The 21,489-nt window shown below is 41.7% G+C and overlaps 8 protein-coding genes across 15 annotated transcripts in view; 4 read left to right on the top strand and 4 right to left on the bottom strand.

Annotated features, from left to right (window-relative positions):
* LOC125761162 (uncharacterized) overlaps positions 1 to 21,489 on the top strand; it is a 49,350-nt gene that overhangs the window by 5,029 nt on the left and 22,832 nt on the right. The window lies entirely within an intron of this gene.
* LOC125761161 (uncharacterized) lies at positions 128 to 21,480 on the bottom strand. Of its 5 annotated transcripts, none has more exons than XM_049422062.1 (4): positions 21,439 to 21,480; positions 21,067 to 21,375; positions 13,835 to 13,897; positions 128 to 375 (listed from the first exon to the last, which is right to left on the bottom strand). In XM_049422062.1, exons 1-4 carry the CDS (start codon positions 21,442 to 21,444, stop codon positions 169 to 171), a joined length of 585 nt encoding a protein of 194 aa, XP_049278019.1. In that variant the 5' UTR covers positions 21,445 to 21,480; the 3' UTR covers positions 128 to 168. The 5 variants fall into 5 exon arrangements, with proteins under 5 accessions (XP_049278019.1, XP_049278020.1, XP_049278018.1 ...); XM_049422063.1 differs by lacking the exons at positions 21,067 to 21,375; positions 21,439 to 21,480 and adding exons at positions 13,961 to 14,206; positions 14,270 to 14,311; XM_049422061.1 differs by lacking the exon at positions 21,067 to 21,375 and having other exon boundaries at positions 13,835 to 14,206; positions 21,439 to 21,466.
* LOC125761143 (uncharacterized) lies at positions 479 to 19,710 on the top strand. 4 transcript variants are annotated; one of them, XM_049422027.1, is made up of 4 exons: positions 479 to 960; positions 1,034 to 1,501; positions 12,140 to 12,269; positions 19,508 to 19,710. In XM_049422027.1, exons 1-4 carry the CDS (start codon positions 709 to 711, stop codon positions 19,675 to 19,677), a joined length of 1,020 nt encoding a protein of 339 aa, XP_049277984.1. In that variant the 5' UTR covers positions 479 to 708; the 3' UTR covers positions 19,678 to 19,710. The 4 variants fall into 4 exon arrangements, with proteins under 4 accessions (XP_049277984.1, XP_049277986.1, XP_049277983.1 ...); XM_049422029.1 differs by lacking the exon at positions 19,508 to 19,710 and having other exon boundaries at positions 1,034 to 1,087; positions 11,900 to 12,547; XM_049422026.1 differs by lacking the exon at positions 19,508 to 19,710 and having other exon boundaries at positions 482 to 960; positions 12,140 to 12,547.
* LOC125761174 (adult cuticle protein 1-like) lies at positions 2,799 to 3,415 on the bottom strand. The gene is made up of 2 exons (XM_049422082.1): positions 3,337 to 3,415; positions 2,799 to 3,272 (listed from the first exon to the last, which is right to left on the bottom strand). The coding sequence occupies exons 1-2, from the start codon at positions 3,340 to 3,342 to the stop codon at positions 2,865 to 2,867; spliced, it is 414 nt and encodes a 137-aa protein (XP_049278039.1). The 5' UTR covers positions 3,343 to 3,415; the 3' UTR covers positions 2,799 to 2,864.
* On the top strand, positions 5,442 to 6,071 carry LOC125761175 (adult cuticle protein 1-like). The gene is made up of 2 exons (XM_049422083.1): positions 5,442 to 5,553; positions 5,633 to 6,071. The coding sequence occupies exons 1-2, from the start codon at positions 5,548 to 5,550 to the stop codon at positions 5,999 to 6,001; spliced, it is 375 nt and encodes a 124-aa protein (XP_049278040.1). The 5' UTR covers positions 5,442 to 5,547; the 3' UTR covers positions 6,002 to 6,071.
* LOC125761160 (cuticle protein 16.5-like) lies at positions 7,803 to 8,768 on the top strand. The gene is made up of 2 exons (XM_049422060.1): positions 7,803 to 8,121; positions 8,202 to 8,768. Exons 1-2 carry the CDS (start codon positions 8,023 to 8,025, stop codon positions 8,691 to 8,693), a joined length of 591 nt encoding a protein of 196 aa, XP_049278017.1. The 5' UTR covers positions 7,803 to 8,022; the 3' UTR covers positions 8,694 to 8,768.
* Positions 12,730 to 20,829, bottom strand: LOC125761169 (cuticle protein 16.5-like). The gene is made up of 3 exons (XM_049422076.1): positions 20,813 to 20,829; positions 13,369 to 13,572; positions 12,730 to 13,292 (listed from the first exon to the last, which is right to left on the bottom strand). The coding sequence occupies exons 2-3, from the start codon at positions 13,372 to 13,374 to the stop codon at positions 12,798 to 12,800; spliced, it is 501 nt and encodes a 166-aa protein (XP_049278033.1). The 5' UTR covers positions 13,375 to 13,572; positions 20,813 to 20,829; the 3' UTR covers positions 12,730 to 12,797.
* On the bottom strand, positions 19,971 to 20,691 carry LOC125761182 (adult cuticle protein 1-like). Its single transcript, XM_049422091.1, has 2 exons — positions 20,609 to 20,691; positions 19,971 to 20,533 (listed from the first exon to the last, which is right to left on the bottom strand). Exons 1-2 carry the CDS (start codon positions 20,612 to 20,614, stop codon positions 20,039 to 20,041), a joined length of 501 nt encoding a protein of 166 aa, XP_049278048.1. The 5' UTR covers positions 20,615 to 20,691; the 3' UTR covers positions 19,971 to 20,038.

Genomic DNA, 21,489 nt, shown 5'->3' with positions numbered 1-21,489 from the left:
TAGACCAACAAAAAATGCAGGCAACTAAAATAACATAAAAAAATAGACACCTCTCGCAAGCGAACATACGGACGATCGAACAAAGAGAAACAGAATTTGGTTTGGGTTAACATTCATACATCATGAATCGGAGTCGGATCAGGTTTATTAAAAGAATATTATTTACATTTACAGCACATATTTGGCAACTGGAGCGGAAGAGAGATACTTGTTGTATCCCAGTCCGTAGTTGTTGTATCCGAGACCGTATCCGCTGGCAAGGACTGGAGCAACCAGCTTGTTGTATCCCAATCCGTAGCTGTTATCAACGACCTTGGTGGCGACGACCGGGGCAACCAGCTTGTTGTATCCCAATCCGTAGCTGTTATCAACGACCTTGGTGGCCAGCAAAGGAGCAACCGACGGGTATTCGACCACCCTCTTCAAGGTCGAATAAGAACCGTACAGTGATGGGTACGAGTACTTCTCTACAGCTGCTGGCAGACCGTACGAAGAACCGACGACCACCTTCGACAGGGGAAGTCCATAGCCATAGCTCTGGTAGGAAAGATCATCATCATATGGCAGGTAGGACGCCTCGGAAACAGCGACCAGCGCCAGCGCCATGATTGCAATGAAGAACTGGAATACACGAGCGTATTTTAGGAATAGAGTTGAACAAATCCATTTTCTCACGACGCTTACCTTCATTTTGATTGATTTTGTAGAATGTGTGGATTGAAGCGCTGTACGAATACTGATGCCAATAACATCAGTGGTCGCATCTTTTATAGCGCCAAGTACCGGAAGTGTAAAACGAAAGGAAAACTCCGTCACCAAGGTCTTTTTAACCGGAAAATGCGTCGCTTGGGGTTTGTTATAAAAGCAGACGATATTTGGGTCAAACGATCACAGTTCACTTGCAACGTTTTCACGATCAAACCCAATCGATCGAAGGATCATTCAACTGTAAACATGAAGGTGAGTTCAATCCGCACATTTGTCGTGTATATTGATACTGATGGGTTAGAGTTATGTTTGTTCTACTGTCCAGGGATTCATCGTGATCGCCGTCCTGGCTTTGGCCGCTGTCTCCAACGGATCCTACCTGCCAGCTGTGCAGTCGGTCCTTCCGTATTCCTACAACTCTGGACTCTATGGACTAGGTTTGAACTCGTATGATGGTCTGGGTCACTATTCCGGGCTTGCTGGACTTGGATATTCCTCTGTGCTGGATAATGGACTGTCCTACCCATACTCGGCCGCTCTTCCGTACTCTGTCTACAACAACGGTTTGTACGGAGGATACTACGGCGCCAAGTACGCCCCAACTGTGGTCCAGGCTAACGTGAACGCTCTGAACACCGTCAATCCATTGGGTCTGTACGGAGGATACTATGGAGCGAAATATGCCCCGACTGTGGTCCAGGCCAACGTGAACGCTCTGAACACCGTCAATCCATTGGGTCTGTACGGAGGATACTACGGCGCCAAGTACGCCCCAACTGTGGTCCAGGCCAACGTGAACGCTCTGAAGACGGTCAATACGCTGGGTCTGTATGGAGGATACGATGTGGAAAACGGATACGGTCTCGGTCACGGATATGGCTACGGATACAACAACTACCTCCCAGTCCAGTCTCATGCTGCGAAGTACGTTGCAGCTAACCCGGGAGCCGTCCATGTGGCCCCTCTACCAGGACATCTAGTCAACCAGAAGTCGATTGTCGCATAAATTATACAAAACTTCAGTTCATATGAATTCAATTTGTTTTGTATATAGAATGTGTTCTCACAGATTACGAATAGTAAAATAAAACCAGTATTGGCAGTTAAAGTTATTTATGGCCCTTTTTCTTTTCCTATATAACATAAACAAACTACCTGATTTCAAGGTCTTAACTGCTTTGATTAAATTTACTATATAATATCAATTAAACAAATTGTTAAAGGATCAATGAACCTGAATCAAATTTATTGTACATTCAAATTTAAAACACAAGAACAAACGAGCTATCATTAGGTTACGTTATTTTTTTCCAACAGGAGTTCGTAAAATGAGATCTTCTGTATTAATAACGCCCATATATCAGCTTCTATTTCTACATATCTATTAACCTTTCTACGAACACAACTTTCTGGCGCTTAACTATTATTTTTTTCCAAAAACGCATAGAATTCAAACAAATTTATGTCATGATTCCGTTATTACCGGAAGAGTTTCGACGGTCACCATCGGAACACACCTTCCACATTGGTATCGGTTACGCACCGTTACGCACTCTTCGACAGGCGGCGAGAAATCCAAATTTCAAGATCAATGCCAACGGTGCCAAGTTTGGAACCGGTTAGCTCCATTGCAATTCCATTCCTTTCGTGTAGGCCGGTCGCACGGTGAGATGACGAATTGCAGTACACTATAATTATAAATCACCAAATGCAGAGCTGCCAACCGAACGTGACACTAATGATTTGAATTGGACAGCCCTTTGGTCAGAGAGTTGGCCACGACATGGTGTGAAATGTACGGTGCATATGAATTTGCTAAAGAACCGGACGTCCTTGGATTGGTTGTAGGGCGGTTTGCTGACGTAACAAATCAAAAACCTGTTCGGTGGTATGGTAAATAACAACGCCCAACGCCATTCGAAGCGTTGCCTGACAACAGGGAGATCCGTCTTTTCAAGATCCCCGCATATAAAGGTTGTAAATCTTGCCCGTAATTCAGCAAAGTGCAATGTGATGGAGTGGTGGATCTGGTGGAAATGGTTTAGAACCGATCTTTCGCGATCGCATGTTTCAGAAATTTCAGAACTTACTTTTGATTTACATTAAAATCTCTTTTATTGAGGTAGAAACAATTCGACAGATTCTTGGCCAGTCACTTACAGAGTACCGGGAGCGGGAGCCAAGTTAAGCGACTGCTGGTTGACGGCGTGTCCGGCCAGAGGAGCCTCATGGACAGCGCCACGGTTGGCGGCCACATAGCGAGCTTCCTGCTGCACATGGGCGGCGTACACGGCTGGCTGCGCTACAGCATAAGTCACAGCTGGGGCGGAGTGGACAGCGGTATGAGCATAGGACACGGCCGGGACGGCATAGCTATGGGCAGCGGCAACATAGGGCGAGGCAACGTACGGGGCAGCGTAACCGGAAACGACGTACTTCGGGGCGACGTTCTGCTGAACGACCGTGGTCTGCGGAACAGAGTAGGCCAGCGGAACAGCGTACGACGAGTAAGCACTTCCTTCGGCGGCAACGGCCAGAGCGACGATAACTGCAACGATGATGCACTGCAATGGAACAATAGATTAGATTCTCCCGCAACAGGATGCATTTTTTCTCAACCATCCTTACCTTCATGTTTGTAGTTTTGAGTGGTGGTTTTTGGGGTGTTTGTAAAACGATAGGTTGCTTCTGAACCAAGCTGAACTCAACCAACGTATGATACTGTCAGGACTACCGAGTCGTACCTTTTATACTCATTTCGAAGCTAGAACCAAATGTAACATTCTACGGTTCCAAAATTTGTCCCAACCTTACTGTCGTGTTCCCTTAAACCAAAAACCAAAAAAAAGAAGTCGATTACCGTTCGGGTGGGGATGAAGCAAATTTTAACCGTTACCGATTGGTACGCCACAGTTGCTTTGTCCGCGATGCCTTTCCTTGCGATCCGCAGTGAACGTTTTCCATTCAACCGGAGCTGCGTGCGTATCGCGCATTCCTTTCGGATATTAAGCGCGTAAGCGATAGTAACACTTGAAGCATACTTTGAACTCGCTTTGATTGGCATTGTGTCTAGCGAGGTACCGCATTTTGACACCAGGATGTTGAGAATGGCTTTCGACAATTGGGTGGACACGATCAAATAGCGACAACGGTGTGTTGCCAAACGGATGTTGCGATAGTGATCGAGTAGTTTTGATCTAGTATTTGATATGAACAGGCAATGAAGTGGACTTTATCTAAAGTGGATCGAGAGAGATATAAATACATAAGCAAATAAGACATTTTATAATGTGTTTCATTTTTGTTGCTAATAGTCCACTATGCTGTACTATACAGGACATTGTATATCATTAGATTGGCAATTTATTTAACTGTTCCATCAAGGTTTGTATTCTTCGAAAATTTACTTGTTAGTGACATACCGTTGTAAATTGTGTACACTTTTTTACTCTAACTATCAGATAGTTTTATTTCAAGCTAATTGTAAACTAAAAAACAATTAGAATTAATCACATCCGGTCTAGCTTGACTTAACGCTAGCCCCAACGCTGACAAACTATACATACGTAGATTATTTAGTATTAAAATCGAAATTAAGTAATGATTGTAAACCCAAAACTGAATAAATAGAAATCTCATTTAAAGGCAATTCAATAGACACAAAGCGACGAACCTCGTGTAACAAAGCATTTAAAGAATCAATGTCGAGGAATCTCCCGTCGACATCTTTGATCTTTTTTTTAAAAATTTTGAACTTTTCATCCCTTATTTGTACTATCCAAACTCTCGAACCAGATGCTTTGAAAAGATATAATTATTGTATATGTGTATGTAAGCAATGAGACAGTTTAAGGATACTACTAATTCGTTTCAGGTTCTTTTTTTATTTATTTTTATTTTTTTTGGTTAGATTTCAGTTTTATAAATTGGTACACGGTAAAATGGCCTTTCATTTATATCTTAGTTTTATGAATTTTTATTAATGAAGCAAATATTAGGCAAATATTTGCTCAAACGATTAATCTATTTTCCAATTAAATATTTTAATCATATGGCATAATTTAGTGCAAACTAAACCAGATTTAAGATCACATTTATTGAGTTAACATCATAAACGAATTTTCAGAAAATTAATTTATTCCTTAAAATATATTCAATTGCTTTCGATAAAATTTGCCAAATATTCTTTAAAGCTTTAAATTTTTATGTTTTTTTTTAAATAAAAATTATTGCCATACAGCTAAAGTAATGAATTTATTGCCATTATTTGCCATGTTTCTTTTTGTTTAAAGTTTCTTATCGAACAACTCTATTGATTAGTTTCTGTAAAACGATGCTTCGATGTCATGTTGCTCGCAAGAAATAGGAACTCATAGACCATCAAGGATAAAATTATGAACTTTACAATGACGATTGGACCTGGTTGTGAATCTTTAGTTTCAAATTTCACATTTCTACCTTATACGAACTGTGCTACAGAGCGAAGCACGTAAAGCAGTTGGCATTTTAACCACCGTTAGTCACTTGCAAGCCTCTTTGCATGGTAATTTCCGGTTGGTAACATTGCACTATATGATGTACGTCCGTGCGTGGAATTCGACTGAACTACGAAGTGGGGAGGTGAAAAAATGTTTACCTTTCAGAACTGTATTGTTCGTGTGCGTACGCCTCTCGAGGTCATTGGCCAAAAAGGGGGTAAAGCTTGATCGCGGTTGGTTGTGCTATAAAGAATGTCATGTCTTATAAAAAGCCATCGAACGGTGTGGAAACTGTATCAGAACAATTTCAACATTCAGACAGCAGTCAACGCAACGTTTGCAACTCAAAAATCCAACAATCATGAAGGTAAGCACGGTGCTCTTCCTTATTGTACGATGCTGGAGAATCATTAATAATGATGTTATCCGTTCGTTACCGATTTTAGTGCATCGCAGCTGTAGTCATGATGGCCGTCGCCGTTGCCGTCCAGGGATCGTCCGTTACTTACTGGGGCAATGGAGCAGCCCTGCAGCATTTGGCGCCAGTGTCGGTCGGAAGCTGGGTACAGGATAATTCTTACGCTAGAATTGTATCTCCATGGAACTACGCTTACCAGACCCCAATCGCCCCCGTTGCTGCTGCTCCACTTGCCTATGTCGAACCATACGCTTATCAGCCGGCCGTTGCCGTTGTTGCGCAGAAGGAAGCTCGTTATCTGGCCGCCAACCGTGGTGCTGTCCATGAGGCTCCCCTACCCGGACACACCGTCAACCAGCAGTCCCTGAATCTGGAACCGGCACCAGGAACACTGTAAATTAGGCAATCGGCAACAGGATAAACTGTTGGATGCTGCAAATAAAAGCACGTTGTGATATTGTACAGTATTTATGGTTGTTCTCTAATCTATCTACGAATGAAGAATTATTTAGTTTGGAGGGGCTTAACTTAATCGTTCAAAAAACTATATTCTTGTTTACCTGATTAATTTTAGTTATAAAATAATTAACCGAACTGGCGTTGTTATATTATACACCACCGGACCATTTTAATCTTTCACGAAATGATTTAAATCAAAAGACTTCAACACTTCAACAAGACACGAACTTAAAAGACGATTCGGATATTTCTGGTGGATATAATATCTCTTGCAGTTTGAAATGAAAAAAGCTTTAAAGATAATATAAATTACAATACATTTACACTAATCTAAAAGAACCTGAAAATATGAAAAAGATGTACATGAACGGTGCTTCCCACGTATCGCTAACAATACCAAATGAGACAGCTAGAAGCGATTGCCCAAATTTCATCTCAAAATGGATCGTCAAAGTTGCTTACTAAATATTATCCATACCTAGAGCTACCTCTAAATTGACCTTTTTTGTCTCTTCAAAATACAAAAACAATCTTGAAAGGCATTCAAGTTGTTGAACTCATATAACAAGAAAATATAATTATGTAGAATTATAGAGAAAATTCTTTATTTTGCTAAAGTCCACTGACGCTGAAGGCAAGATGCTCTTTCTCAGGTTTATTATTCATAGTTCCTTACACACCATTTTCCAACCTAACCTAAATTGCTTCTACTTTTGTGAAACTACAGCTTGAAGAGGCGATTTCCGGCATTCGTTGATTTTAGCTATTAGATCTCCGTGACTTTAAATTTCATAACGAGGCAGTCCAGCGTACGGAACTTAAGCGTAACTATGATCCAAAAAAGGCAGATGATACTGAATGCAAGCGCTAATAACAAAGTAAAAAGAGTCACTATTCGTCCTTGCTAGTGCCTTGACTTCAAATATTATAATCGCCTTTCACACTTCATCGTGTCAAGGCCATATTGTAATGTGGTTATCATTTTTATTCATGTAAAGTCATGAGCTTGAAAATTCATAGCTCCTGTTAATGTAATCAAAACATTCTGATTAAAGGAAAATAAAAAACAAAATCCTTAAAAATAAATCAAATTTAATAATCTCATGTTTGTTTAATTATTTACACCCCATAAAACAGCTAAACGGTCCATCTAAATAGCAACGTAATGCTCTTTGTTATTATTTAATAGTGTAAAAAAACCATCCTTCCTTGCAATCGTGTTTTAGGAATGCCAAACAAAGCAACTGGCAGAATGTTTAATTTTTGGCAAATGGCATGTAAACTGCAGGCGCTACCTGCAAAACAACAACCTCATCCTCCATTTTGTCACCTCAAGCACACCCTTACCTTCTTCCAGGAACGTGTATACCTTAAGTCATCAAATGCCGGCCGGAGACTTGATTAAATTCCTCGCCGACGCCATCCAGTCCGTCCGGTTCGATGTGTTACGCTTGCTTTACTTTTAATTTCGTTGAACTATTTTTTTTGTGTTCATACATACGATAATTCGTTTTAGCATGCCTCTCATGGTAACCGAAAACTAGTACAGGTTGTACCGGTTTCGTATTACATTCCCTTTTTCTCTCGCTTCGATTATCCGGCCGGTCGATACTTGCGGCGCCGAAACCGATTCTGCGGGAGTTCTTCAGGAAGTGGTCATGTTTGCTAACTCCCGGCGGGCAGGTTTTGCAAAAGATTTGACGAAAGAAATAACATACCACTGACGAAAACGAACATCAAAAAGTCCATGTGCTCAACTGCCCAGAACGCGACGTGTAGCGTAATCCTCTTTTTTGTAGTAATCTTTCTTGCTGACTTTTCCTTTCACTGGTTCCGTAGGCGTTGGTGACCGGGGGGGTGATCTTTTTGATTTTATTTTTGGACACTGTTTCGTACTACGATCGATCAGGCTAACAATACAATTTCCAATTTGATGGACGTTCCATATAAATAGTGCTCATGCTTCTAATGGATGTCATATCAAAACCGTTCTCAGAACAACTCACATCTATTCCTCCAAACGGAATCTTCAACCAACCCACTACCAGCATCATGAAGGTTAGTTATCCTACATCGGCCAGCATCCGAGAAGTATTTCATCCTAGCGTTTGCTTTTCTTCCATTTTCATCTCTTCCAGTGCATCGCAGCTGTAGTCATGGTCGCTTTGGCCGTTACCGTCCAGGCCGAGAGTCCGGCGGTGTACAGCGTACCGTCGACCACCGTCGTCCAGCAGAATGTTGTGCCCAAGTACGTCACCGCTTACTCTGCCCCGGCCGTTACCTACGCCAGCCACGCCAGTGTCGCTCCGGTCGCTGCTTATGCTGCTCCAGTTGCCACCTATGCTGCTACGGCCTATGCTGCTCCCGCCTATGCTGCTCCTGTTGCCACCTATGCTGCTCCAATCTCTTACGCTGCCCATAGCTCCTTTGTCCAGGCTCCGGTAGCTTATGCTGCACCGACCGCCTACGCCTACAACCAAGCCAGCTACGTACCGACCGTTTACGCTCAAGTGCAGAAGGAAGCTCGTTATGTGGCCGCCAACCGTGGCGCTGTCCATGAGGCTCCTCTGGCCGGACACACCATCAACCAGAAGTCGCTGAACTTTGAACCAGCTCCCGGAACTCTGTAAATATTTGCAAAAGCTCAAATTTGTTTGCCTGTGAGAATGGTTTGAAATAAAATGAATTGTTGCAAGGATCATTAATCGGTTGTGAAAAATATCTACTCTGTTCAACAAAAGCATTATAAAAAGGGACATAATGATTTAAGTAGCACCGAGATGAGTAAAATGAAAATTGGATTTGTGGACTTTTAACGAGTATTTCAGAATTAAAAAAACAGGAAACCTTCGACAGACATCAGGTACTAAATGTAACAACATAATGTGACTACATGAGGAGGTCATTTGAAAAATTAAAGCTTTTTAAAGAACAAGTAAACCGAACTCAACCATGTGACTTGTCTTCAATATAATGCAGATGAATTACCATAAGCCTGCATAATAAACATTAAAAAAATCGCTTCTACTTGTCTACGCTTCAGGAGACATAATAATTTTGTTTAATTTATCACAGCTTATACAAAATACAGATCATATTTCTTGCAGTTAGTTAAACATCATTTTCCGGAAACTGACAAAATATATAGGGATTTTTGATTAAGTTTTTTAGTTGCAAAATATTTTCATTGATCTTTTATACGTAAAAAACATGACAGCTAAATTACAAGTTGAGATCGATCTGGAGTTGTGGAAATAAAAACTGTACTCCTTCCCAAAAATGTCTTTAAGTGTGTCCGTACTCAACGTTGAAGCTTCTTCATTATATCATTAAACCCTGTAGCTATGCTCCAGCAACCCAGAACAAGCACAACTTTGCAAGCAATTAAAATATTTTAAATTTAAAAAAAGTTTAATCCAAAACGTACTTTTTACAAGTACATATTTATCGACTGCATCAAAACACAGATCCAAATTACTTAATCATTCTCCTCCCGACTCGAACCAACTCTTCCGCAGTATAACTCCAAAACCGTAGCAATTAAGACCACGCGTTGCCACGGCTAATTGGATTACAAAAGTCAATTCTCCTTCGTCCCTCTCGAACCATTTTTCGAACACCATCGTGAGCACGGGTGTTACTAAAGATCGCTTTCAATCGATCAGCGAGCCCCCCGCATACCGGAAAGTAACTTCTGAAACCGGTCAAACCGTACCGTGTTCTATCTTCCGACCTGATGCTGACACAACCCTCTGCCGCCTGTCACAGTCTAAGGCGTGGTTGATCTTTCGCACCCATACTCTTTGGCGAAGACGCCATGTTACATACTCCAGTGCAGACAAAAAAAGGGTCTCAATTAATGCTGCGTTCAGTTATGGCAGCTTGAAGTGACCATTTACGAATGTGAGTTAAAAAAAAACAAATAAATACAACGAATAGAGTCACGCTTAAATAAATCGATCACACAATAACAATCTCAAGGTCAGACTCGCAGTGTTTCTCGGGCGGGTCGCGGTTTTGTGGTTAACATGGTCTTTCTTTCGTTATCCATTTTACTATGTGCTTCTCTTTGTGACGCTACGCACAAGACACATTTCCTGTTTCGATCACACCATCTGGTGGGCTGTGTTCCAGTAGACGCGCAAGACTCGGTAAGAACTGTTGTCATAATTATTACTTACACTCTGCTGTCTGCTTACGGTCTGCTGCGAAGAGTTCAAGTTTCATTGCTTCCAAAATACGTCTCCTGTAAACACGCCCAACCATGCGCTGCCTTTTCTTTGGTACACGCTATACGTTCTGATCGTTCGAATATTTTATCAACGTGAACGTTACGTGAACCAACGAAAAAGGGATGTATTCGATAGTTGAATCAAAATCTACCAACATAAAAAACGAAAGGTATGATTATGTGATCTCGATCCAACGTTCCAGCGCACATATTTTCCGCATTTCCATTCATCACTATTCTGGTAGCAAACTGGTTTCAACCAGCTCCAAGTTTTTTGATGAAGCGAGCCCCCTAAATGAAACTGGTACCGAAGGAACGCATACTTTTAAAAGGTGTGTACAGATTTTTGCCGTTTATTCGAAGCTTAGGCTACGATCGATTTTTGATTAACGATGTGACCTGGTAGGGGCGCCACATGGACGGCTCCCGGGTTGGCTGCAACGTACTTCGCAGCATGAGACTGGACTGGGAGGTAGTTGTTGTATCCGTAGCCATATCCGTGACCCAGACCGTATCCGTTTTCCACACCGTATCCTCCATACAGACCCAGCGGATTGACCGTCTTCAGAGCGTTCACGTTGGCCTGGACCACAGTCGGGGCGTACTTGGCGCCGTAGTATCCTCCATACAGACCCAATGGATTCACGGTGTTCAGAGCGTTCACGTTGGCCTGGACCACAGTCGGGGCATACTTGGCACCGTAGTATCCTCCGTACAGACCGTTGTTGTAGACAGAGTACGGAAGAGCGGCCGTGTATGGGTAGGACAGTCCATTATCCAACACAGAGGAATATCCAAGTCCAGCAAGCCCGGAATAGTGACCCAGACCATCATACGAGTTCAGACCCAGTCCATAGAGTCCAGAGTTGTAGGAGTACGGAAGGACCGACTGCACAGCTGGCAGGTATGATCCGTTGGAGACAGCGGCCAAAGCCAGGACGGCGATCACGGTGAATCCCTGGGAAACGTATAAGGATGTTTACGTTGTTGTGATTCCCATCCTTTGTTAATATTTACCTTCATGATTTTTCGTTTGCAAACTTCTTGACTTGACACGATAGACGGATGAAGTGAACTGTAGCGCTAAGTCACAAGTTTACTGGTTTTATAGCAAAAATTTTCAAATCGAGTCAATTTTATTTTTTCATCTTCAGCGTATATAATATTAAAACACATTCTGTCCTTGGGCTTTCGAATTAACCGCACAAACTTCACTTTTCGCTACTTGAAGCGTTCAACCATAGCTAAACGATACCAAATGATCCTTGACAAGAAATAAAAAGTTGGAAAAACTGTGTACATGTTTACAGAAAGCAATATTTTTCCGGTAAAGCCTCTATTATTAGACATTGTTTCATACAATAAAAACCCATACTCACTGTTGCACGATAAAAGTATAAAAGAAGTGAAATACATACAGAAGCATTACAGTTAATTGTGAACCGCCTAACGTGACAGACTAATATTCACATTGAAAATGAAGGTAAAATCAAAATAAAACAAAAATTAAGAGTGGATATTAATATCAAAAAGCATACATTAAAATTCAAGATCTTCGTCCCAATCGTCGTCTTGGTTCTCGCCGCTGTCTCCAACGGATCCTACTTGCCAGCTGTGCAGTCGGTCCTTCCGTATTCCTACAACTCTGGACTATACGGACTGGGTCTGAACTCGTATGATGGTCTGGGTCACTATTCCGGGCTTGCTGGACTAGGGCATTCCTCTGTGTTGGATAATGGACTGTCCTACCCTTACTCGGCCGCTCTTCCGTACTCTGTCTACAACAACGGTCTGTACGGAGGATACTACGGCGCCAAATATGCCCCGACTGTGGTCCAGGCCAAGGTGAACGCTCTGAACACCGTCAATCCATTGGGTCTGTATGGAGGATACTATGGAGCGAAATATGCCCCGACTGTGGTCCAGGCCAACGTGAACGCTCTGAAGACGGTCAGTCCGCTGGGTCTGTATGGAGGTTACGGTGTGGAAAACGGATACGGTCTGGGTCACGGATATGGCTACGGATACAACAACTACCTCCCAGTCCAGGCCCATGCTGCGAAGTACGTTGCAGCCAACCCGGGAGCCGTCCATGTGGCCCCTCTACCAGGACATCTAGTCAACCAGAAGTCGGTTGTGGCATAAATGAATGTGATAATGATGAACTTTCTAATGAAATGTAAATAAAACAACCGTGTTGTTGAAAGCATGTTTGTTGCACATTCCTTTAATTTTAAAACTATGTTGATATGTTTTAAAGAAAATGTGTAACTATTCAATGATATGAAACCTTTTAATAAATGAAGTAAGTCGTTGATAAAAAAACTTCAATCGACACTTCTTTACATATTTATTTGAATTTCTTCAATTTTCAAAATATGGTTTTACGAAATCTTCTTTCGGATTCAAAATTAATAGATCCAAACGACAGCATGTTTTAAAAATTATGTAGGATTATTGAATCCATGAGACTGGGTTTTTAATTCGAAATTAAGTGAAATGTTTACAGAGTTCCTGGAGCTGGCTCAACGTTCAGTGATTGCTGGTTGACGGCGTGTCCGGCCAGAGGAGCCTCATGGACAGCGCCTCGGTTGGCGGCCACATAACGAGCTTCCTTCTGGGCGACAACGGCTACGGCGGGCTGAGCGACGACGGTGGCAGCAGGAGCAACGGCCACTGGAGCGGCTTCTACAACGTCTGAATCAGAGTAGAATGTCGGAGCGGAGTAGGCAACCGGGGCTACCGATGCGACACGAGCATAGGAGAGGGTGCGAACGGCTGGGACGGCATGGGAGACGGTTTGTGCAGCATAGGAATAGGCCGGAGCGGCATAAGAAATAGCGGGAGCGGCGTAGCTGAGCGGGGCAGGAACAACGTACTTCGGAGCAACGTTCTGCTGGACAACGGTCGTCTCGGGAGCGGAGTAGACCACCGGAACCGGAGCAATGCCACCCTCGACTACAACGGCCAGAACCACCATGACTACAGCTGCGATGCACTAAAGGACGGAGTTAAATATATCGGTTAATCGGGGACAATTTTTAATGCAAGTGGTTAAGAAGACCTTGAATTACCTTCATGATTGTTTGATGGAGGTTTGGGTTAGTTGCTGTAATGCGATCGAGTCGAAGATCGTTCTGGTTCTGATTGATACAAGCTTGGAGATGTCTTTTTATAGTAGCAGAAAGATCCAACAAACACGAATCTAACGTCAAGTGAGTGGCCGAACTAGACCAACAAAAAATGCAGGCAACTAAAATAACATAAAAAATAGACACCTCTCGCTAACGAACAAGCGGACGAGCGAACAAAGAAAAACGGAATTTGGTTTGGGTTAACATTCATACGTCATGAATCGGAGTCGGATCAGGTTTATTAAAAGAATATTATTTACATTTACAGCACATATTTGGCAACTGGAGCGGAAGAGAGATACTTGTTGTATCCCAGTCCGTAGTTGTTGTATCCGAGACCGTATCCGCTGGCAAGGACTGGAGCAACCAGCTTGTTGTATCCCAATCCGTAGCTGTTATCAACGACCTTGGTGGCGACGACCGGGGCAACCAGCTTGTTGTATCCCAATCCGTAGCTGTTATCAACGACCTTGGTGGCGACGACCGGGGCAACCAGCTTATTGTATCCCAATCCGTAGCTGTTATCAAGGACCTTGGTGGCCAGCACAGGAGCAACCGACGGGTATTCGACCACCCTCTTCAAGGCCGAGTAAGAACCGTACAGCGAAGGGTAGGAGTACTTGTCTACAGCTGCTGGCAGACCGTACGAAGAACCGACGACCACCTTCGACAGGGGAAGTCCATAGCCATAGCTCTGGTAGGAAAGATCATCATCGTATGGCAGGTAGGACGCCTCGGAAACAGCGACCAGCGCCAGCGCCATGATTGCAATGAAGAACTGGAAATCGCAGGCGTATTTTAGGAATAGAGTTGAACAAATCCATTTTCTTACGACGCTTACCTTCATTTTGATTGATTTTGTAAAATGTGTGGATTGAAGCGCTGTACGAATACTGATGCCAATAACATCAGTGGTCGCATCTTTTATAGCGCCAAGTACCGGAAGTGTAAAACGAAAGAAAAACTCCGTCACCAAGGTCTTTTTAACCGGAAAATGCGTCGCTTGGGGTTTGTTATAAAAGCAGACGATATTTGGGTCAAACGATCACAGTTCAATTATAACGTTTACACGATCAAAACCCAATCGATCGAAGGATCATTCAACTGTAAACATGAAGGTGAGTTCAATCCGCACATTTGTCGAATTTATTGATACTGATGGGTTAGAGTTATGTTTGTTCTACTGTCCAGGGATTCATCGTGATCGCTGTCCTGGCTTTGGCCGCTGTCTCCAACGGATCCTACCTGCCAGCTGTGCAGTCGGTCCTTCCGTATTCCTACAACTCTGGACTCTATGGACTGGTGTAACAGGCTTTGACTTTACCTGTTTTGTCACCTATCTTATCATCGGACTTTCTTCCCGTTCCATCACTTGGTGGAAATTAGTGAAGCGCGGATATATCTTACTGACTTTACGAACGTTGGACACATTGAGACGTTACTCAATGGTCTGGAAATAAACGGACACAGAATGGTTACGTTCTATGCCAAGTCCAGATTAAGTCTGTCTTACTTTGGCCCGGTACTTTATTATATATCATTCTAAAAGTATGCTTAAGTTTGACGCCTTTGTCGTTCTTGGGTGGAGCCTCGCGGGTTGACCTACTTTCTTGCGCTTAAACGCTTTTGTCATAGCGTGGACATGTTTTGCCTCGTAAACAATTTTGGGCTTCGCTGCGCGGGTCAGTTTTGATTTTTGATTTGGTGTTATTAAATAACCATCCGGGTTCTACCTGTTGACTTTTCCAATGGTTGTGGCCAATGCTTACGCAGCACATGTATGTAGCCTACTTGCATTGGACTCATTTACTTTATGTGGGTCATTATAAATTTGGGTTGTATACTTGTGTTGTCTATTTCTTAAATACCGATCCCAAAGTCTGATTTCTGTAATAGCTGTTACTTTAATACTAGCTGTATAGCAGATTAGTTATTATCTGCTACACCTCCCCTCTTTAGGAGAATAATATTATGATTGAGTTCTATTTTACGAAAGATTAATATTATTCTATTGTTGTTTTTTATATTATTTTTTTTTTCAATTCAGTGCTATATTATAAAATTTCTTATGGGGGATAATATTTTATGTGCATTGATTTGTTGACTAGAGATTTAAAATTGGGAAACTTGCAATCTAATGTATGAGGTTTGAACTTGATTTTTGAGAATTTGTTACATTCACAACTAGATGTGAGTTTTTCATCATGCTTTTCTTCGTTTCTTTGTTTCATTTTAGAAATCAATACATGCAATTTTGTTTGAAGAATCTGTTTATACTTTTCTTTAACTTTGCTCATTATCGATGCTTTGCGCAATTCTTCACATACAGTGGAATAATTTGTATTCAATACTTCATTTTTAATGTATCTAGCCTCTCTCTTTGGGCAATGTTTATCATTTTCTTTCTCATCATTTATTCCTTTTTTGAGTGATTCATTTTTCTTCTTCATATTGACGCTTTGATTTGCATTAATTGCATCTTTTTGTTCTTTGATTGCTTTGTAGTGTACATCAATGTAACTTTCTGTGTCATGTGTAACTTTTATGTCTCTTTCAAATTGTTCATTATACAACTCATCATTATATACTTTTTTAATTCCTTTTATCTCTTTATCGACGTCATGATTCTCACAAATATTTTCATGTATAAATTGTGTACTGGCGTTGTACAAGTCGTATTCGTAACTTGGTTCCTCTTGTTGTATTGTTTTACTGAGGTTCTCTTCTCTAGTGGTATCATCATTTTTATCATAGCTGCTTTCAGGCTGATATTCTTTATAATAGTCATTATATAATTCGTTTGTTCTGATGCCGTTATTAAAATATTTGTTTGATGTGGTCATCAACATTTGTCTGTTTTCTTGGTTCCTCTCTTCAAAGTTAAATCTTGATTCGCACATTTCATGATTTCTTATATGAAGAATGTTCGTTGTTTCTTCTTTATCTTCATATTTTGATGCGTTAGCATTAAACGTATTAATTGATTCATTTTGTACATTCAAATTCAACCAAAACTTGGGTTGATCAAAAAAATGGTTTCCCTGTGCTTGTACTGACGTTTGATAAATACGGCGATTATTATTTGTTCGCCAGCTTTGATTTCTAGTGTTTTGTGGGTTTGCCCTATAATTTTGTTGTGGCCTATTATCTGAATTGTACCTGCTTCTGTCGCGGTAGTTGTTAGTAACTCGCTTCTGGTGATACGCGTAGTTTTGTTTGTATTTGTTGTATCGGTGATTTGTGTTGTTATTGTAAGTGTTATTCCTAGTATATGGTTTGTCAGGCATTCTAACGTTGAAAATGTGTTTGTTAGTATCATCATCCTCGTTTTCCATTACTTTTTGTGTAGCGTCTGTTATGGTCGTAAATGTTCCTGCTTTTAGAAGCGTTTTTGTTTCCGCATTATGAATCTTTTCTTTTAGTGTATCTATTCCCTTTTTCACAATCATGTCGTTTGCAACTTTTTCTGGGATTCCTTGTTCTAGGTAAATTAATTTTAACTTTGCTGTCAATAATTCTACTTCATTGCAAATCTTTTGAATATCTCCGGTTTTTATTGCTCTGAGTTTTGCTATTATTTTGTCCGGATTAGGTTTCTCTTCACACCTTAATTTTATATCATCCAATAGTTCTTTGAATGTTGTTATTGAAGTTGGTAATCCTATCCTTGCTTTACCTGTTAATCTAACTCTTAAAAATTTTACTAGAATTGCTTCGTGGTGTTCGTTCAACTCGAACAGTAACTTAGCGGCATCTTCGAAGGTGCTAAACCTTTCGGCTGATCCATCGTAGATGGGTACTAGAGCTGCGGCTGTTTCAAAGTCAAAATTAGCCATTTTTATTTCTTTTGTTCTCTGTTTCCTTGACTAAGCTTTCTAACGATGAATTTATCAATTCTTTTTTCTATTTTGCATCAGGTTTCTTCCCATGCAATTTTTTTGCTATGCTTTTTAGTTGTATTATTTCATCTATGCCGTATTTTCTGTTATTTATTTCTATTTCCTTTTGGAATTCCTTATGTATTTCCTCAGCTTGTAATTTTCATTGTGTTAATCTAATCGTTCTTAATTTCTGAGTTTTTTCGTTTAATTTCTTAAGGGTATATTGTTATTTTCGAACTAATTCTATTAGTTTTGACATACCTGTCTATTTTGCATTGATTAGTAGTTACTGTTTCACTTGCGGGTGTGGTTTCTGCAATTCATCTTCTGGTGTCAGGTTGCCGGTTGTTTTCTTCTTATCGGGTGCTCTTCGTGGAGTTCCTGATCGATGTCTTCCACGTTGGAGACTCCTGCCTCTTGGGATCCCGCCGGTCAACATTTGTGATCCGTGGTCTCGCCTTCCACTATGTCTTGAAACTGAACTGTTTTTGTGAATTTCTTCTTACTTTTTTTTTTACTTTGCTGAACTATTATCACTTTTGTGTTATGATTCTTTAGCATCGTAGGTAATCAGTTATAAAGCGAATAATTTTCCGACACTGAGCATAACTGATGCTTTCACTGTTCGATTCGTGGATTATAATAAACGACTTTGTTGCTTGAATATTTGATACAAAATTGTATTGGAGTTTGCTTTAAAATTCCTATCTCAAGTATAGTTCGTTGTATTACTCTAGGTGCTTTATGATCGTTAAATATCGATCTTCGTTCGAACTACTTCTTTGGATGCATTTTCACTTCACTTGCATTTTAATTTGCTTTACTTTTTACAACTTTTCACTCATTTAATGTTTTCTTTATAATATGCACCACTTTTCATTTTTGCGTAGTTAATCATCACATATCACGTTTGGCGCAAATATTTGTCTCTTTTTTTCATCAATCGGTCACGAGAATTTTCCACTTGGGATCAGTTTTCAAAAATGAAATAACACTTCGATGCATATTGCTTAGTTCGCTGGTCATTTTGTTGATTACACGATGCACTTTTTGACTAGTCGTCGAATTAATTTTTAACGTGGCCATAACTGCACTTTTTTCTTTTTTTCAAACACTCGCTGTTCACACATCCGAAGATTGCCGATTGGAATCACGGTCGCCATGTAACAGGCTTTGACTTTACCTGTTTTGTCACCTATCTTATCATCGGACTTTCTTCCCGTTCCATCACTTGGTGGAAATTAGTGAAGCGCGGATATATCTTACTGACTTTACGAACGTTGGACACATTGAGACGTTACTCAATGGTCTGGAAATAAACGGACACAGAATGGTTACGTTCTATGCCAAGTCCAGATTAAGTCTGTCTTACTTTGGCCCGGTACTTTATTATATATCATTCTAAAAGTATGCTTAAGTTTGACGCCTTTGTCGTTCTTGGGTGGAGCCTCGCGGGTTGACCTACTTTCTTGCGCTTAAACGCTTTTGTCATAGCGTGGACATGTTTTGCCTCGTAAACAATTTTGGGCTTCGCTGCGCGGGTCAGTTTTGATTTTTGATTTGGTGTTATTAAATAACCATCCGGGTTCTACCTGTTGACTTTTCCAATGGTTGTGGCCAATGCTTACGCAGCACATGTATGTAGCCTACTTGCATTGGACTCATTTACTTTATGTGGGTCATTATAAATTTGGGTTGTATACTTGTGTTGTCTATTTCTTAAATACCGATCCCAAAGTCTGATTTCTGTAATAGCTGTTACTTTAATACTAGCTGTATAGCAGATTAGTTATTATCTGCTACACTGGGTCTGAACTCGTATGATGGTCTGGGTCACTATTCCGGGCTTGCTGGACTAGGATATTCCTCCGTGTTGGATAATGGACTGTCCTACCCTTACTCGGCCGCTCTTCCGTACTCTGTCTACAACAACGGTTTGTACGGAGGATACTACGGCGCCAAGTATGCCCCAACTGTGGTCCAGGCTAACGTGAACACCGTCAATCCATTGGGTCTTTATGGAGGATACTACGGCGCCAAGTACGCTCCAACTGTGGTTCAGGCCAACGTTAACGCTCTGAAGACCGTCAATCCGCTGGGTCTGTATGGAGGATACTACGGCGCCAAGTACGCTCCAACTGTGGTCCAGGCCAACGTTAACGCTCTGAAGACCGTCAATCCGCTGGGTCTGTATGGAGGATACGGTGTGGAAAACGGATACGGTCTGGGTCACGGATATGGCTACGTATACAACAACTACCTCCCAGTCCAGGCCCATGCTGCGAAGTACGTTGCAGCCAACCCGGGAGCCGTCCATGTGGCTCCTCTACCAGGACATCTAGTCAACCAGAAGTCGATTGTGGCATAAATGAATGTGATAATAGTGAGCTTTCTAATGAAATGTAAATAAAACAACCGTGTTGTTGAAAGCATGTTTCTTGCACATTCCTTTAACTTTAAAACCATATACGTTGATATTTTTTAAAAACATGTGTAACTATCCAATGATATTAAATCTTTTAATAAATGAAGTAAGTTGTTGATAAAAAAACTTCAATCGACACTTCTTTACATATTTATTTGAATTTCTTCAATTTTCAAAATATGGTTTTACGAAATCTTCTTTCGGATTCAAAATTAATAGATCCAAACGACAGCATGTTTTAAAAATTATGTAGGATTATTGAATCCATGAGACTGGGTTTTTAATTCGAAATTAAGTGAAATGTTTACAGAGTTCCTGGAGCTGGCTCAACGTTCAGTGATTGCTGGTTGACGGCGTGTCCGGCCAGAGGAGCCTCATGGACAGCGCCTCGGTTGGCGGCCACATAACGAGCTTCCTTCTGGGCGACAACGGCTACGGCGGGCTGAGCGACGACGGTGGCAGCAGGAGCAACGGCCACTGGAGCGGCTTCTACAACGTCTGAATCAGAGTAGAATGTCGGAGCGGAGTAGGCAACCGGGGCTACCGATGCGACACGAGCATAGGAGAGGGTGCGAACGGCTGGGACGGCATGGGAGACGGTTTGTGCAGCATAGGAGTAGGCCGGAGCAGCATAGGAAATAGCGGGAGCGGCGTAGCTGAGCGGGGCAGGAACAACGTACTTCGGAGCAACGTTCTGCTGGACAACGGTCGTCTCGGGAGCGGAGTAGACCACCGGAACCGGAGCAATGCCACCCTCGACTACAACGGCCAGAGCCACCATGACTACAGCTGCGATGCACTAAAGGACGGAGTTAAATATATCGGTTAATCGGGGACAATTTCAATGCAAGTGGTTAAGAAGACCTTGAATTACCTTCATGATTGCTGGATGGAGTTTTGGGTTAGTTGCTGTAATGCGTTCGAGTCGAAGATCGTTCTGGTTCTGATTGATACAAGCTTGGAGATGTCTTTTTATAGTAGCAGAAAGATCCAGCAAACACGACTCTAACGTCAAGTGAGTGGCCGAACTAGACCAACAAAAAATGCAGGCAACTAAAATAACACAAAAAATAGACACCTCTCGCAAGCGAACAAGCGGACGATCGAACAAAGAAAAACGGAATTTGGTTTGGGTTAACGTCATGAATCGGAGTCGGATCAGGTTTATTAAAAGAATATTATTTACATTTACAGCACATATTTGGCAACTGGAGCGGAAGAGAGATACTTGTTGTATCCCAGTCCGTAGTTGTTGTATCCGAGACCGTATCCGCTGGAAAGGACTGGAGCAACCAGCTTGTTGTAACCCAGTCCGTAGCTGTTATCAACGACATTGGTGGCGACGACCGGGGCAACCAGCTTGTTGTATCCCAATCCGTAGCTGTTATCAACGACCTTGGTGGCAAGCACAGGAGCAACCGACGGGTATTCGACCACCCTCTTCAAGGCCGAATAAGAACCGTACAGCGATGGGTAGGAGTACTTGTCTACAGCTGCTGGCAGACCGTACGAAGAACCGACGACCACCTTCGACAGGGGAAGTCCATAGCCATAGCTCTGGTAGGAAAGATCATCATCGTATGGCAGGTAGGACGCCTCGGACACAGCGACGAGCGCCAGCGCCATGATTGCAATGAAGAACTGGAAATCGCAGGCGTATTTTAGGAATAGAGTTGAACAAATCCATTTTCTCACGGCACTTACCTTCATTTTGATTGATTTTGTAAAATGTGTGGATCGAAGCGCTGTACGAAT

Source organism: Anopheles funestus, chromosome 2RL, assembly GCF_943734845.2.
Source record: "Anopheles funestus chromosome 2RL, idAnoFuneDA-416_04, whole genome shotgun sequence".
Lineage (NCBI taxonomy): Eukaryota > Metazoa > Arthropoda > Insecta > Diptera > Culicidae > Anopheles > Anopheles funestus.
This window is presented reverse-complemented; position numbering and strand designations above follow the sequence as displayed.